The sequence below is a fragment of the Aspergillus tubingensis genome (genome assembly GCF_013340325.1).
Source record: "Aspergillus tubingensis WU-2223L DNA, scaffold_7, whole genome shotgun sequence".
Lineage (NCBI taxonomy): Eukaryota > Fungi > Ascomycota > Eurotiomycetes > Eurotiales > Aspergillaceae > Aspergillus > Aspergillus tubingensis.
The window spans coordinates 1,511,090-1,526,637 of NW_023336281.1; the positions used below are offsets into that span (position 1 = coordinate 1,511,090).

Sequence of the window (15,548 nt, forward strand, 5' to 3'; positions counted from 1 at the left end):
CAATTTCGTGCAACCAAGGGACTGTCCGATACCGTGCAGAACCATAAATCATAATTGGGGTTGAACTGCAATCATTGGATGTTCTCCAGCTACACCGGCGGCCGTCATCCCCCGGTCGCCTCCACCATCCAAGCTCCCGACTACCAATCGAAGGCGCGTGCAACGCATACTGAGCAGGACACTAACTCATAAGTCCACATTAAACCCAAACATTCCCGGCCGCCCCGACCTTTCATGACGGGGGACGTCGAGCCCCGATTCGCACACCTCTGCCAGGCTAGTCCTGCCTGCTTGCAGTAGTCTCCTGCGCACTGCATTTCCTCGGTGTTTATTCCAGTCAGCCGTGCCGCAGTGCATTTCGTCCCCAAACTCTAATAGGCACTTGTAGGCTTTTGTCCATACACCCCAACCCTGTTATAACCCAAAAGGAAACAGTCCTAAGTTAGCATCGTGCTCGTCCAGTCCAGAAGGTTAAACACGACAGTGTCTTACACGTTGAAGTATGCGTGAGTATTCGGATCACGGAGGCCTTTTCGCATCTGGGCCAAGAAGACCTGCACTTCGGCATAGCTCCACTAAAACCAGTAAAGATTATCCTGTCAGCCTGTGTCCGATTGGCTGCTGTCAAGGGTGGTGCGCAACGCAAATACGAGGTATGACACTCTCAGACACACACCACAGAAGAAAGCATGCTCAAATGCTTCATCATCGAACTGCAAATGGAGGGTGGACTTACTCCCATGACTCGGGTCAGCAGTGCCATGGCCCATCCTTCAATTCCCTGCTCACAATGAACCAAGTTCCACATGCCTAGTTTCTTCAGCTTCTTGTCTCGACTCCACTGACCGACAGGCAACTTCATGCGGTGTTCCGTCACGTTATGAAATCCAGCCTGCTGCATATAGCCCTTAGCAAGATCGGCAATGCGAAAGGTCTTGCCGAACTTCTCGCCCGCCTCAATGAAGGTCTTCGACCAGACAGCTAGAACATGGTCGTCTGTCACCGTGCCATCATCCGATCGAAATTGTATGGACATCTCGAGCTGGTCAAACCAGCCCCCCGGCCGCAAGCGACTGGAAATGTGATGAGGGTTGAAACGTGCAACAGGAAGTCTTGTTGAGGTACTCACCTGAGGGCGTTCTGATAGAATGCGGGCCAGTCCGCGATCGCGCCATACAGTGCACGAACGTGGATCAAATCGAAATGGTTCTCTGGATAGACCCAGTCTTCCGTGGCATCGTCGATCTCGAACTGTAGATTGGGTGGTACAAAACCGGGCTGTATAGGTGACAGATCGGTGCCAATGACTTGTGCTGAAGGATATTCGTCTGCGAAATCACTGTTCAAGGAATAGTCAGATTCGCTCAATATGGCCGATCTCACGATTGCTTCTACTCACATGGCCCAAATCCCAGTGCCAGTGCCAACATCCAGCGCTCTCTGTCATGCCAGGACCTCAGCGTTCGCCATGATCGTCAATGCCGTAGTCGTGCTACTTTTAACATACCTGTATGTTGTCGCTGATCGGCGCAAGTAGTAGTTTACCATCGAGAAGCAATGTAAACATATGATGACTGATACCAGCATTAGCCTGCGTGTTGAGGGCGATTTCAAGGAGCATACGCAATATCTAGTTGCTCATTTTGCATTTCGTCATTAGGACCCCTGTGACTTGATCAGGATAGTGCGCACACCGAAGCTAACAAATGATAGAGTCATACCAATAAGCCCCCTCCTTGTAGGCGTGATAGCGTCGTCCATTCTCAAATCGGTAGGAGGTGATCTCAGAGTTTAGCGACGTTGTATCGCTCGCGCTAAGCACTGTAAGCATGAGGGGTCAATGGTAAGGGCGATCGATAAACTTACAAATCTTCTGCATAGTCCGAGAACTCTTCTTCAGGCTCTGCCTCGTCCTGGTGAGTCCAAGTCAGCTGACAATTGGAGAAAATGAAGGTCGGCGATCAGTGGTAAGCAGCGTACTGAGTCTGAAGATTCACCACCATGATGCCCTGCGACGGGCGCAGCGCTCTGGGATACGTTTTGTGGAGCCGAAGCCAAAGATGAGGTGGGTTGTGGGGGGTCATTAGCGGCAGCCCCTTGAGAATCGGGGATGGAAAAGGATTCCGCCATGGAGTCCAATTTTCGGGAAGCTCGTAGCGAAGTCGAGAAATAACAGCTAGGAAAGGAGACAACCTCTAGGGTCAATATGGGGCAAGCTCCAGCAAATTGGTTTGTGTGTATCGAGAGAGAGATGGATGACGTTCGATCGGGGTCGATTTTCTGATTCCTTCGCTGTCAGGGTTGTTCCTTTTAAAGAGAGGGGGCTTCCCGCTTCCTGATTCGTGGCGAGCTGCAACTAGCTGAGGTGGTACTATTAGATTGGACTACCACTTCAGGTGCTAGGCTGCCTTCCTCGAATCCCCCTTGGAGATAGTCGTCACGATAGTAGCTCAGGACTATTTTCTCCCTAGCAAACAAAGATGATCGTTTTTCGCCACTCGTATCCTGTCAGCGGAAATCAGATGCAGATAAGATGCAGATGGATCGGACGACTGAGTTTCCAGCCTTGACACGATTTGACATCTATCCAATCCACGCGTGGGTGGAGACTCAAAGTGGGCTGATCGAAGAACTTTTTGCCGCTTACTTGTGTAGCTCCAAATGCACACGATTCAGAAAATTCTCTGTACTTCCGGAAGTCCTCGGCGATGCATGAACAACGATGCAAAAGGATCTCTCTTTCGCTTGGCTCACGGGTCAGCCCCCACTTAAAGTAGGTGGATCGGCAACGTGTAAGCGTCTAGAAAGTACTCCCTGCAACGTCTCATTCATAATTTCACTCATGCTCAAGATACCCTGTATAAATATTACTTTCTGAAAGTGTCTGAACATCTGGAGGACGTTGTTTCTTACCGGACAACACGGATACCAAGCACCTGCCGGCAGTACAGCCATCTATTTGCTATATCATATATTCCCAAGATGCTTCTGGTTCTACTTTTGTACTGAATAAGGAAGGTATATGATACAAAATCAAGTTTAAAGTGCGGTGCGAAAGCTTTTCTGGCACGGGTATGGCCCGTGCATGCAGCCTACTTAGTACTTTATATGCCAGTAACAACTAAATTGAGACTGCAGTACTAGGCCAAAATCCCGGTGGAGATGCCCAGGTAACTTGTCTCAGGCCAGAGCACGAGCACTGAGTTTTGGTAATTGAAAACGCAAAAATGCACAGCTGACCGTGATCTGAGCATTGCAGTTGTACAGAGTGGTTTGTTAACAGTATATGCAAAAGTTAGAAACTGGAATATCCTGTGCTTGAGCTCATAAACCTTCCTTTGTTTATTTTATGACTGTTCTTGTCCTGTTCCTTCTTATTGTCCGCCCATGCCATAACCATTTAAGTCCGCCTCGATCGCTTATTGCAGCAGAAATGGATGTTACCGAAGAGGTCGAAGACAAACAGAGGGGGTTATCAGTTGAATGGGGTTTCTCTTAGATGGTATCTAGGACTAGAACTGATTTGACTATCAATACCATACCGGATATTCATCATAACGAAGGTAGGTACTCCCGGCCATGATGGGCTAGTCCACATCCTCTGTCTATCCAAGGCTTGACCGAGTATTTCCATCAAAGCAATGGGAAGGCAAACAATTCGGATCCAAGGAACGATTGATGTATATATACCTCTTCCAGTGTCTGCATAGTGTTGAGGAGAGTTGCTATCCAGGTAGGATGGTGCTGTTCATGGAGAATTCCCGCAACGGCACCGTGCATATGATGGATCCTGTTTTCTTTTGCAGTGGGAAGCCTCACCCCTGTCGAGTTTTCCTCCCCCGCCTTCTCTCACCCCCTGGAATACTACGATGCCAGTGTTACAAGAAAACTTGCGCATACTTGCATCTATTCTCATTGTTTTCTTACACATTTATTGAAACCGGTCAGTGACACAAATATGCGACCCCGAATGCGTTTCGACGATGTGGCCTGGGAACAAGCCGAGGAAGTATCAGACAATTGGCTGCTTCAATTTCTTGACCATGACGTCCTAGTGCCGATCGGATATTTCATGCTCGATCAGAATGGATGCAATGGGAACAATTTCAACATACTCGAGAAAGGCTCTTATAACATTTCGTTGCGATTGAAGAACGAACATGAATCTACCATTATTCGCCTGTCGCAGCCCGGCGCTGTCTTTTTCCCAGAGGAGAAAGTCATGAATGAGGTTGCTACCATGCGATTTCTCGCGGACAAGACATCAATACTTATACCGTTTATCCATCTCTCGGGAACAAAGAAACAGAGTCCACTCGAGTTGAGTCCATTTATCATCATGGATTATATCGAACATGAGACAAATATGTACCACGCTCTTAATACTCCGGGACGCCCGAAAGAAGAACGCGGGGTCCTAGATCCGGCTATCGACGAAGACAGGCTTGGGATGCTCTATGGGGAAATGGCGGACATTCTACTCCAGCTTTCCGTTCCCTCTATTCCTCGAATAGGCTCTCTTAGCCAGATCGATGACTTTACCTGGGACGTAACACGCCGGCCTTTATCCATGAATATGAACGAACTCGTCCGAGTGGGAAGCCTGCCCCAATCAAAACTTCCAAGTATACACACTACATACACCACAACTTCGTCGTATCTCGAAGCTCTCGCAGATCTCAATATCGAGCATCTCATCCACCAAAGAAACGATTCCGTGGACTCTGCAGACGACTGCCGACGAAGATATGTGGCGAGGCAGCTTTTTCGTAAACTTGCCAGGGACAAGCGACTCGGCAATCCTGCGCTCGACAAAGGGCCATTCAAACTATGGTGTGATGATTTACGCCCAGCTAATGTGCTTTTGCATGGTGATTTAGAACTTGCCGGCGTGGTCGATTGGGAGTTCACATACGCTGCACCCGCCGAGTTTGCTTATGCGCCTCCTTGGTGGTTGCTGATAGAGAAGCCCGAGTACTGGTCAGAGGGCCTCGAGGATTGGATCAAAAAGTTCGACTTCCGACTGAAGACGTTCCTTAAGGTGATGAAGAAACATGAAGACAATGCGATACAAAAGGGTCAATTGAAAGAGAATCAACGGCTGTCGAACCACATGCGTGAGAGCTGGGAAAGTGGGGATTTCTGGGTTATGTATGCAGTAACGCATAGTTTTGCCTTTGATGCGATTTACTGGCAGAAGATAGACCCACGATTTTTCGGACCTACAAAGAACCCTGAAGAGGCATGGAGAGAGAGGCTTAATCTGCTAGATAGACAGGAAAAGGATGATATGGAAGAATTAGTGTCTCGGAAGTTGGAAGAAATGGAAAGTAGAGTTTTGGCTTGGGACCCGGATGAATATACGATGGCCTTCCACCAACAATTGAAGGAGCGAAAAGAGAAGGAAGATGGAGGAAAAAGTGAAGGCGACTAAAGTAGAGAGGCGCAATGGGAGGTAGTTACGACATAGAACCCACGCGAGGTTGAGTGCGAGTGACTGCCGATGGTAGCCTTCAATTGCATTTGGTCAATCAACAATATGCCACACATCAAAAGTAGCATGGCTCGGTCTCGCGCTGGCAGTGGCAGGAGCTTGCCCGCTGGAACTCCGTATAACGAATCATGATGGAGAGATTACGATCTAGACTGTGAACCATCTTCTGTGGCTCTATCGTCTCACATAGATTCTGCGCTCCCGTCGTCAATCACCGGTACTGGTCATATCAGTAGACACCGTGCTTTTGAAGCTTGCGAGGAAGAAGCCGCCAACAGAATTCTATCTGGAGTTAATTGACTCGTCAACGTATCTGTGACTTGACGAGGGCGTAAATGCGTTGTGCGCGGGACGTGGGGAAGAAGGAGAGGAAAGGAGGGGGGGGTTTATACTCTACAGAATCGTGCCTCAGGACCATACAGCTCGACACGAGATTCAAAGGTACTCTCAAGCAGGCATGGTGATTGTATCTAAACAGGAACCAATAATCAACTGATACGAGAGTCAACGCGAAGCGAAAAGGCTAAATATATTTGGTATGAACAGTAAGTCACCACTCCATTACCTTGAGATGTGAATACTCTGATCAGACTTTATGCCCATTTATAACAGCCATAAAGGCAGCTGTGCGATACATATTCCACTGCATTCTACCAAAGTTTCTTCAAATTGGTAAGATGGCTTGGAGAAGGTTACCCGGAGGGGAGGGGTGCAGCTGCTGACGTTAACGATTGCCAACAAGGCTGATTATATCCCCGCTTCACCGACGGGCAAGGAGTCGTCATGGTGGGATGGGACAGGGATGTAGCAAACAAACTAGATGCACGATGGGGTACTCGACCATGTAAAGACAGAAAGTCAAAAACCGGAGTCGGACATGCAACACTTCGGCTTCCTGCATATGGATATCCGCGTCTCGGCTGGTAGTTATGATTTGGACGCTGGTATATTACTGGTTGTTTTGGTAATCTACGATAGCCTCGGTCGCAAGCAGTCAGAGTTGCCTGTCATTGACAGAATCAGATAGATTGGTAACATGGTAGGAGACTACGTACTACGTCTAGTAAGTACACTTCCTATGGCTGACAGGAATGGAAGAACCGTGGTTGAGGGAGCGGAAGGACGGGCCCGCTCGTTGGCCCGAACCTTGTTCTTGTTCTTGTTCTTACGGGAATGCCGCATGTAACATCAGCTTACTGGAGGCGTAGGAAATGCACATGAATTAGAGGTTGATGAATGGGTGATTTATGTCCATAAGTAGAGTTGAAGAAAGCCACAGTAGCTTATGGAATAATATTTTTCATCTGTCCTCGTTACAGTGTGTTCTGAGCTGGCTCAGACTTACGAGTAGAACATTACTTAGTTCAAGAAAGCTGTGATGGCTGTCACTTGCTTCCAGAAAGAGCTCGGGAATGATAGTGGGGAGCAAATGTTTTGTTGTTATGAGGACAATAGTCATCACGAATGAGAAGGTAAGGACCTTGGTAGCAGGTCTTGCAGGGGAATCCTTATCAAGTAACTAATCCTTCATGGTCTGCGGTTCCAAGGCTTCCCATTGATGAATCTGCTGTGCTGGGAAGGAGCGACCGGGGAAGACAGAACCCGAATACGATTGAGGTACCTTGGGTTAGAAGTCAAAGCCGAAGAGAAAGAGGACACTTCGACCACAATCATCATTAATGTCTCACTCTGTCCAGATGCGTCAGCTCGCAGCCAGATATGCGGCTGAGTTATAAGCTAACTAGTAGTTAGTTAAGCTGCCCGCGGGACAAACGTAAGCCAACAGAGACCAAAACATCTGGTTTGGGGCCTGATCGCTTGCATGCGATATTCATAGTATCTGTTACAGATCGAGATCGCATCCGATGCTGGGCACCAAGCGAAGCGGGCATTCTGATGCAAGGAAAGGCCAGACAAACAATAAGACCACGCAACTGCAAGAGGGGTAATGTGTTCATCCGCTGGGAGGCATTTCGCCCCATCAACAGCGTGCCAAGAGGAGGATTCGCCAGGTCAAACAGTCTCCATAGCGGGGTTTTCCTGGGATAAGCCACACCACAGGTTTTGGATCCGCGGAATGCAAAGCGCTGCCAGCCAACGGTCTCCCAAACTCTCCAAAGTTTCTTTGTTTGCCTGAGGCACTCAGCCCTGTCAGGGGCATTTCCAACGTCTTGGCCAGCAAGACAAGAAGTTTGAAACACAGCCACTCCGCCCGGAATCGCTCAGTCCAGAAATCCAGTGTTGTCAATCAGCCTTATGTCATTCTGTCGGCTCTGATTCACTTGCCAAGGGATTATCCCGTGGGGCGTCGTTGCGCCCAGTGACCGTCAGCCCAACAGAAGCCCATGGACGACGCATCTGCGACCAGCCGGATCCAGCACCAGCCGCAAATGCTCATCGATGACAAGCATGTCGCCATTCCATTTTCAACGCACAGCGGGGGGCGTGACATGCACCAAGCGCCATACCAAGACTGCTGCCTAGGACAATAGGGAATCGGACGACTGGCAATGGAGATGGAGCCCTGTCTGTGGCTGAGATGAAGGGGAAGGACCCTTTCAGGGTCCACCGCTGACCTGTCTGCCAAGAAGCCTCGTTGAGCACGCGGAGTGGGGGGAATACTGGCCCCAGAGACCAGCATGAAACAATAATTGTCGATTCTATGGAGCAACAAGCCACAATAGTGGAGATTTTGGCGCCTTTCTGGGGCTAGCAACGTTGAACCGTCAAATCACCGTTCATGGTGCTTCACTCCATACTGGGGTTGTTGCATAGCATTCCCCTATCCCAGGAAGCCCCCACGAAAATAGCCTACCTACTTACCAGGTTGTCGACAATCAATCAATTGAATACTCAAGCCACTGGCAAATAACCAGAGGCCAAGTGTATGATATCCATGCACAGCATCTCTTGGTGACTGCGATGAGCCGACTCCACTGATGCTCGACGAGGTATAAAAACCCCCCTCCATCCCAAGTCCAATCTTCTTCTCCTCCATCAACGATAATTTCCACAACAACAAAGCAATCAATCTCATTACACATTCATCCTCCATCCATTCCCTCATAACCTCTTTTAAAACTCCATCACAATGAGCTTCTACCGTACCGCCGAGGACATCAGCCTCAAGGACGACCACATCCTGGTCGCCAAGGTCGCCAACGAAGAGGGAGAGATGGTGGATTCTGAGTTCGACCTTAACTCGTGCATCGGAAACGACGAGGGTATGTGATACGTTACCAAGTTACCAGAGTGTAGCCATCTCCTGTTTTAGTAATGGATAAGCTAACCATCTACACCCAACAGGTCGCTTCCTGTGGGGCGGCAACGACTTCGCTGGCAGCGCCGAAGAGATCAGCTTCTCCATCGAGGGCGAGGACAATGTTCCCGTTCTGAGAGCCAAGCTCTCCAACTCCGAGGGCGAGCAGTTTGATGCCGATGTCAACCTGGCCGAGCACATCACCAACGACAACGGTGAGCTGAAGTACCAGGAGGAGTCCCTGTTGTAAGGGCGGATTGTATCATTGAGTGTATCATGGCAGACAGGTATCATGTCTTGATAATTTTATGTGGAACTATATGAAATACCATTACCTCTGAACAAGCAGCATGCTTCTATCCCATGATAGAGTTCTTGTTTCTACCGCTTGCTTCAGTTGAACTTTCGTCTAATATTGTTAAGATTGCCCGCATAAGATACAAAGTAGATGTAACTTTGGTAAAAATTGCAAAACAGCCCACTCGTAGTCCCATTGCCCACCCTATAGAAGAAACTCCCCATCCCCGGAAATCAAGCCTTTATCGATCCCGAACTCCTTGACCAAATTACCCAGTGTGTATCATGTAAAATTAGGAGAAACAAACTAGATAAAGCAAACGTAATCGCCAACAGGTCTGGAAGATAAGTTTACCACGCGTGTCTCCCATCATTGACGTCCAGATCATTCCCATTCCAGTCTTCATCGCCACTGAGCTCGTCGTCGAGGAAATCCCCCTCATTGTATTGTGTCTCGGACGGACGCTGATTGTCAATACGGACCATCACTACATCACACATGCCTTGTCTCGCAGTCAGTGGTTTGTCGCTGGCCTCCCGGGATTGCTGCTTCTCTGCGTTTTCGGTTTCATCATCGCCAGTCTCAGAAAATTTCCTCAGAGCAAGACGCGCGCTCTTGCGTTTAGATGGCGTCGAAAACCCGCTATGTTGGGTGTCAGAGTGCGTATGAGGCTCCTCGGCTTGTGGGTTACGACTATGGGTTACATCTGATTGCGGAGCGGCGCGAGGGATAGATCGGAGGTTCGGGTCCGGGGGTTGACTTCGTCGCAAAAACGTCTTCTCTAGCTTTCCTATCCATTTTTCTCGAAAGGACGCACGATCTCGCCAGCCGATCTTGAGGATTGCACTGATCACAAGTCGTCGCAAACTTCGCAGTTCAGACGCCGCATCGATGAGCGTCCCAAAGAAGACCTCAGCTGTCGTATCGTCCCATTTGCGTAACTGAATCAATTCAATGTCTTGCAGCGTGGATGGCCAGGTTGGAACACCGGTTGACAGGTCAAGCAGGGTTTGAAAATGGGGTTCGACGTCGTGATAGCTCGACGCATCATACATGGATATATCCATTCTGAATTTCTCGAGATTCTTGCAGGACTCTGCAAGATTCACAGCGAAGGCTAGGCTTAGATGGCGGTTATGTCTCAGATCTAAGATTTGAAGATGATGGCCATGAGAGAAGAGAAATGAGCCAAGATTCATGGCAGTGACGTTGTCGCAATTGTTAATGGTGAGTGAAGTGAGTCCCATCGGCAAGTTGGGGAAGAGGTATTCGTTCACAATGGAACATTGTACAAAGTCCAAGCGGTGCAGGTCCGGGAGTTCTCGTAGTGCTGTGGCGAGAACCACTTCATTTTCGTCGGAGCCCAACTCGTCACCATCCGCATCCTCCGAAGTTAAGTGCAACAATCGAAGTTCCTGGAGTCTATGAAATGCGGGCTGCAAGTGTTTTTCTAGCATGACGGGTAGCAGCTGTCTGGTCTCCATGAAACGACTGTTCCATTCCCATGACCGTAGGTGTATTGAACTGGAGACCAGTGATGAAAAGAGAGAATCTGGATATGTCCATCTCGACCTTGGGTTCAGCCAGGGGGAGCCGCCCAGAAAGTAATCTTCTTTATGGTAGAGACGCAGTGTTTTGACCTGAGGGGTTCGTTCAATTAGCCTTGACAACTCAAAATATCCCAGAGTCGGTCCGCTCTTGTAAAATAAAAGACTCTCAACGTCAACATGCAGTTCTTTGACCTTGCTAACGTAGTTAGTGGAAAGAGAGTCTTGGGGCTTAGCCAGTAGCTGTAACAAAGCATGGGCCTTAGCTGCTGGCAGGAGGGGAGGACAATGATAGAGAGCCGCCAGCGCAGGTTCATGAAACGCATGACACATCAAAGCAATGTTCACGAGCCACTGGACGGAGCTATGCCTACTCGCGGTCTTTTCATCCATTAGTGGGCTCGCTGCACAGGAGAATATATCAAAGAGTATGTGGTATGGGAGAGTTTGCCATGGTGGAATGACCCCCGAAGTAACAATCGGCGTATTATCTTCCTCAACCTTCCTACGTTTTTTGAGCGGTCGGCCAAGCTCGATACGTCTCCGACCTGTGCGCTTTTCCACGTTCTTTGTCTGGGAGCGAGTCTTCATCGTTCGGTTGCGCGGGGCTCGTGATGGCGCGGATCGACTGTTCGTCTCAGTAAACGGGTAAGTAAGATGCTCAGGAGCGTCAATCGTAGGGACTACAGCCTCCGGCTCATCATTGGTGGCATCAAAGTCATCGTCAGTGGATTCCTCACGGTAGGATTTGGGCATGCGAGCTGAGTTGCGGGGGCGCAGCGAGAGCGACAAGCGCCTCGCTCGTTCCTCGTCTGACTGGGTATCCTCGTCATCACGACCTTCGGAGCTGCTTTCTTCATGGTAGGATTGGACTTGGGTGCGACTGGAACGGATGGGACGAGACGATCTCGATGACGGAGCCATAGCGGGACGAGTGAATTGATTTAGTAGTAGGCGGTGTGAGAGACCACAGGGAGTGGCAGGCGGCACAGGAGCTGTTGCTGCTAGTGCGGCTGCTACTAAGCTCCAGGTGGTGTACGGTAGGCGGGATGCAGGGGAGAGGATCGCATTTCATCTGGATGAACACCAAGGAAGAGGAGAAGAGAGAATGAGAAGAGCAGCTAGGGAAGAGAAGGTGAGTTTGTGAAGACGGATAGGCTGTAGGAGAAAGAAAGAGGAGGTGAGTTACGGAGTAGTGAGTAGGAAAAGGAAAGAATGATGTCGCCGTTCCAGGTCCATCGCAGCTTCCCAGTTGGGGAAGGCGGAAAGGCGGACAGGCGGGAGGCGGGAGGCATTATCGATAAGGGGGGTTCGGGGGATTCACTAGTGCCGAAGTAGACTAGCGGGGGAGACATGTGACGAGTGTGACGGCGTGACAGGACCAGGCATCAAGTTCCCCCGCCCTGAGGCCACAACGCTAGACTACAACAGGCATCGCAGCATAGGCCTGAAGTCCCGAAATAGAAACAAGTCAAGTCAGCTCCTCCCAATCGAGTTATCACCGGCGTTCTTTTAAAGCGCCGCCGTCGGCCAGCCACCTTCTCCTCTTTTTCTCCTCCCCCTTCCATTTGGCGCCTGGCGACAATGCTCTGTCGGTCGAACCTTCGTCGCCGTCGTCGTGGATTGATGCTTACAATCCCGAGCGGGTATCATCTTTGCTTGTTCTGACACTTGCGAGACAAACACCCCCCCGAACTCCCCTAAACCATCGATTATTTCCCATGCGCACTACTCGTCATTAGGCTGGTCCCTAATTTTACCCGTGCGGTTTGCGATCTGATAGGGTCTTACGACGTCGGCGCGTGCTGGAAAGAAGATCTGCCCTATCTCATCTCTCATTGAGTCAAAAGCTAAATCCATATGATACTACTTACTCCTCCACCTTCCCTCCTATCCTTCTTACTATTCTGATTATCATTATCATTATCATTACTACTTCCTGTGTTTATCATTGCACCAACATCTCTCTATTGAATATATAGAATCGCTTTCAATCCGGCGATTTTTCTCTCCTTTCTTTTTCCCTTTTCTTGTCCACATAATCACAGTGTTTGCTGTTTGCTTGCTTTCTGTCACAAAAGAACCATCAAGATGGAATCCTCCTTTCCCAACGTGATGAACCAATCTGTGCCGCCGGAACGGACTGAATTAGGGCCTCCACCCATGGTCATCCAACAGTACGCAAGGTATCCTCCGGCTCTGGAGCCTGGTTTACATAGCGCTTCTCCCATAGGCAGTGCTCGCAGTCACATAGCTCCCTCAAAGTCTCCACCTCTGGCGCGCAAAGCTACCCCGCGCAGTCTTCAGGCATCGCCAACCGGCCCACGGCCGATAGCGCCGCCACCTCCTCCTCCACCTGCAATAATGGCGCACTCAGGACCCTCGATCTCGCCTCCAATGTATGATTCTATTCGTCCACGGCCGCCACGGGAGTCGATGGACCAGACAGAAACACGATCCCTGCCATCTCGCGATCTGACTGACAGCTCCATTGATGACGCCTACATCATGTTTGTCTTCTATTGCAATCCAAATGTCCCTTTGTCCGTGGATACCTCAGAGCTCCGCAAGAACTTTCGCTGCCCACCCCGGAGTGATGGCAAGAGTTTCAGTATATTCGCATTATGGGAACTTATTCGGAAGCTAGATAGTAAGGAGCTAAAGACATGGATACAACTGGCGATCGAGCTGGGGGTAGAACCGCCTTCCCTGGAGAAGAAGCAGAGCACCCAGAAAGTCCAGCAATATGCTGTTCGGCTCAAGGTTTGTTGCTAATGTATTCCGGACAGAATGTATGGCTAAAAGACTAACCAATCGCTAGCGCTGGATGCGCGCAATGCACGTTGACGCATTTTTCGAGTATTGTCTTGGTCATCCGCATCCCTATTACACCCACCTTCCGCCTGCCAATGTGATCAGCGACAGCCGTGATGGAGTACCACTGGAAGAAGATCTTGCGCTACGGGCTCTGGTTCCGCAATGGAGGCCGAAGAGGGGCCGGAAGCGAGCCGAGGAAGAAAACGAAAGACTAGCCATGGCGAAAAGGCCCCATCTCGATCCAATAATGGGCGTGCTGCAGCCAGGGCCATTCCCAGGTCCTCCAGCATCATATCCACCAGGTGCGCTGCCATTTAGCGCCTTCCCTGACGAGATGGGATCGCATGATCCGTGGATGGGCAGCGCACCCCCATTCCCACCGGAAGGGACTTCTGAGCCTTCGTCGCAGTCGAACCAGGACCTGCGGTGGCGACCTATCGAACGAGATTCGTCCCCAGGGAGTTATCCGCATTCTGCTATAGCACCCAGGAGCCAGCATGAGTCTGAAGTCTTCATTCAACCTGCAGAGCCGCGCTCAGCAGTCACAATGTCTTCTTCCGGGGAAAAGGCGCGGCCTAAACGACGCCATGGCCCCGCAGTGTCATCTGCCTGGCCTAGTAACACCGGTAGCAATGGAAAGACCAGAGGTCGGCCACCAAATCGAGGGACTGTCTCTGGACCATTCTCCTCGTTCCCAGTTAATCCGAATCGCACTGATCCATCCCATTTACCGGGTCCAGGGCTTCGGAACTCCCCTGCCATGCTCCTCGATCAGGACCCTGCCGGTCGATTCAATCACTCCCCTTTCCAGCAGTCCCCTACGCCGTTCCATTTCGGTCCCAAGCCAGATAAATTACAGCTTCAGGTACCGCCTCATCCCGGCACACCTGTCCGTCTGGCAACCCCTCCTACCCTAATGGTCAACGGTATCAACAATGCTCCTGGGTCAACGAAATTGGAGGGACAAGGACCGCAGCGTAACGGTACCCTGGCCCCTCTAAACGACTTTATGAGCAATGTGGGCGTCACCAACCCATCTGCCTACGCGAACCGCAATAGCGTACCACATGCGGATATATCTTCCGATGATGTTGTACGTGCACTGTCAAGCGAACTTCTTCGCGGGAAGACCACCGGTCGGTCTGCTCCTATTAGCACTGACGAAGCCCGGGCTTTAGCAATGTCTGTAGTGTCCAGCTTGACCACTACATATGCCAAGCTACCAGCCGGCTTGGCGGCGCTCATGTCCGCCTTGCATCTTGGGCTTGGACAGCAATTTGGCTATCCAGGGGTGACGGACAGTTTGATGACTGTAAATATCGAGTCAGGGCCTGCTGTAACCTCAGGCACACCAAGCACCGACGGGAGCCCCAACTATATGTACACCATCTCTCATGAGTATAAGCACGGACTCCGGTTCTCAACGAAGGTTACGTACGGAGACCTGAGCATCAGCACCCCGACTCCGGACAGTCACAAGCTGGACTTTACGCCCCGGGTAACCGAGGAACTTGAAGCCAGCATCGCAGAAGCCGACAGCATGACAGATGCGGAATTCGAAGTGGATGCGGAGAATTCCACCCCCGACGCAACGTGGAAACAACGATACCTCAAGCTCCGAGCGCAGGTGCAGCGAAAGGAGCGAATGTTGTCGCAATATAAGCGCAAAATCCTTGAGTCTGTGATGGCAGACATCTAAGCTCTGAACACTGGTCGTTCACGGAGAATCACCCCTTTCGCCCTCTCCTAATCCCCTCCCAAGCCCCCTCCCTCGACTTGTTGTGATACCCTATACAGTATATTCCTATGTAAATTGTCGAGGTCCACCTGAACACACTTATAAAACTTTATTTTCTTCTATGCTCTTGGTTGTGTGTCTGTTTGTCTGTTGGCTGGAGCCAAATGGCGCTTTCCTGCTGTTTGTTGGTTTCGGTTCGGTCTTCTTTACAGATACCCCTTGAGCGAACTTGTCCGATCTGCTTCACAGCCTGTTAGGTAGTATAGAGTATCTTGATACCATCAATGTTTAGTTCATATTTGCAGTAACTAAAACCCTGTGCAAGTCCTGAAGTCCATCATAGTATCCTGTCGGAGTATCGCATGATTTGATATCCATCCTTTATCGCCCAACCT

General features: G+C 50.1%; 5 protein-coding genes across 5 annotated transcripts; 3 read left to right on the top strand and 2 right to left on the bottom strand.

The window, feature by feature from the left end:
* Positions 1–371: 371 nt before the first annotated feature.
* AtWU_05457 (class I SAM-dependent methyltransferase) lies at positions 372–2,130 on the bottom strand (the record flags this gene model as incomplete). Its single annotated transcript, XM_035500567.1, has 10 exons — positions 372–411; positions 493–575; positions 737–1,073; positions 1,130–1,339; positions 1,400–1,440; positions 1,508–1,574; positions 1,624–1,665; positions 1,722–1,814; positions 1,867–1,913; positions 1,981–2,130. The coding sequence occupies 10 exons, from the start codon at positions 2,128–2,130 to the stop codon at positions 372–374; spliced, it is 1,110 nt and encodes a 369-aa protein (XP_035356460.1).
* Positions 2,131–3,958: 1,828 nt separating this feature from the next.
* AtWU_05458 (phosphotransferase family protein) lies at positions 3,959–5,434 on the top strand (the record flags this gene model as incomplete). Its single annotated transcript, XM_035500568.1, has 1 exon — positions 3,959–5,434. The coding sequence occupies one exon, from the start codon at positions 3,959–3,961 to the stop codon at positions 5,432–5,434; it is 1,476 nt and encodes a 491-aa protein (XP_035356461.1).
* Positions 5,435–8,585: 3,151 nt separating this feature from the next.
* AtWU_05459 (CVNH domain-containing protein) lies at positions 8,586–9,003 on the top strand (the record flags this gene model as incomplete). The annotated part of the gene is made up of 2 exons (XM_035500569.1): positions 8,586–8,718; positions 8,801–9,003. 2 exons carry the CDS (start codon positions 8,586–8,588, stop codon positions 9,001–9,003), a joined length of 336 nt encoding a protein of 111 aa, XP_035356462.1.
* Positions 9,004–9,401: 398 nt separating this feature from the next.
* On the bottom strand, positions 9,402–11,522 carry AtWU_05460 (uncharacterized protein; the record flags this gene model as incomplete). Its single annotated transcript, XM_035500570.1, has 1 exon — positions 9,402–11,522. The coding sequence occupies one exon, from the start codon at positions 11,520–11,522 to the stop codon at positions 9,402–9,404; it is 2,121 nt and encodes a 706-aa protein (XP_035356463.1).
* A 1,167-nt stretch (positions 11,523–12,689) lies between these two features.
* On the top strand, positions 12,690–15,114 carry abp2 (putative ARS binding protein Abp2; the record flags this gene model as incomplete). Its single annotated transcript, XM_035500571.1, has 2 exons — positions 12,690–13,361; positions 13,420–15,114. 2 exons carry the CDS (start codon positions 12,690–12,692, stop codon positions 15,112–15,114), a joined length of 2,367 nt encoding a protein of 788 aa, XP_035356464.1.
* Between the last annotated feature and the right edge of the window lie 434 nt (positions 15,115–15,548).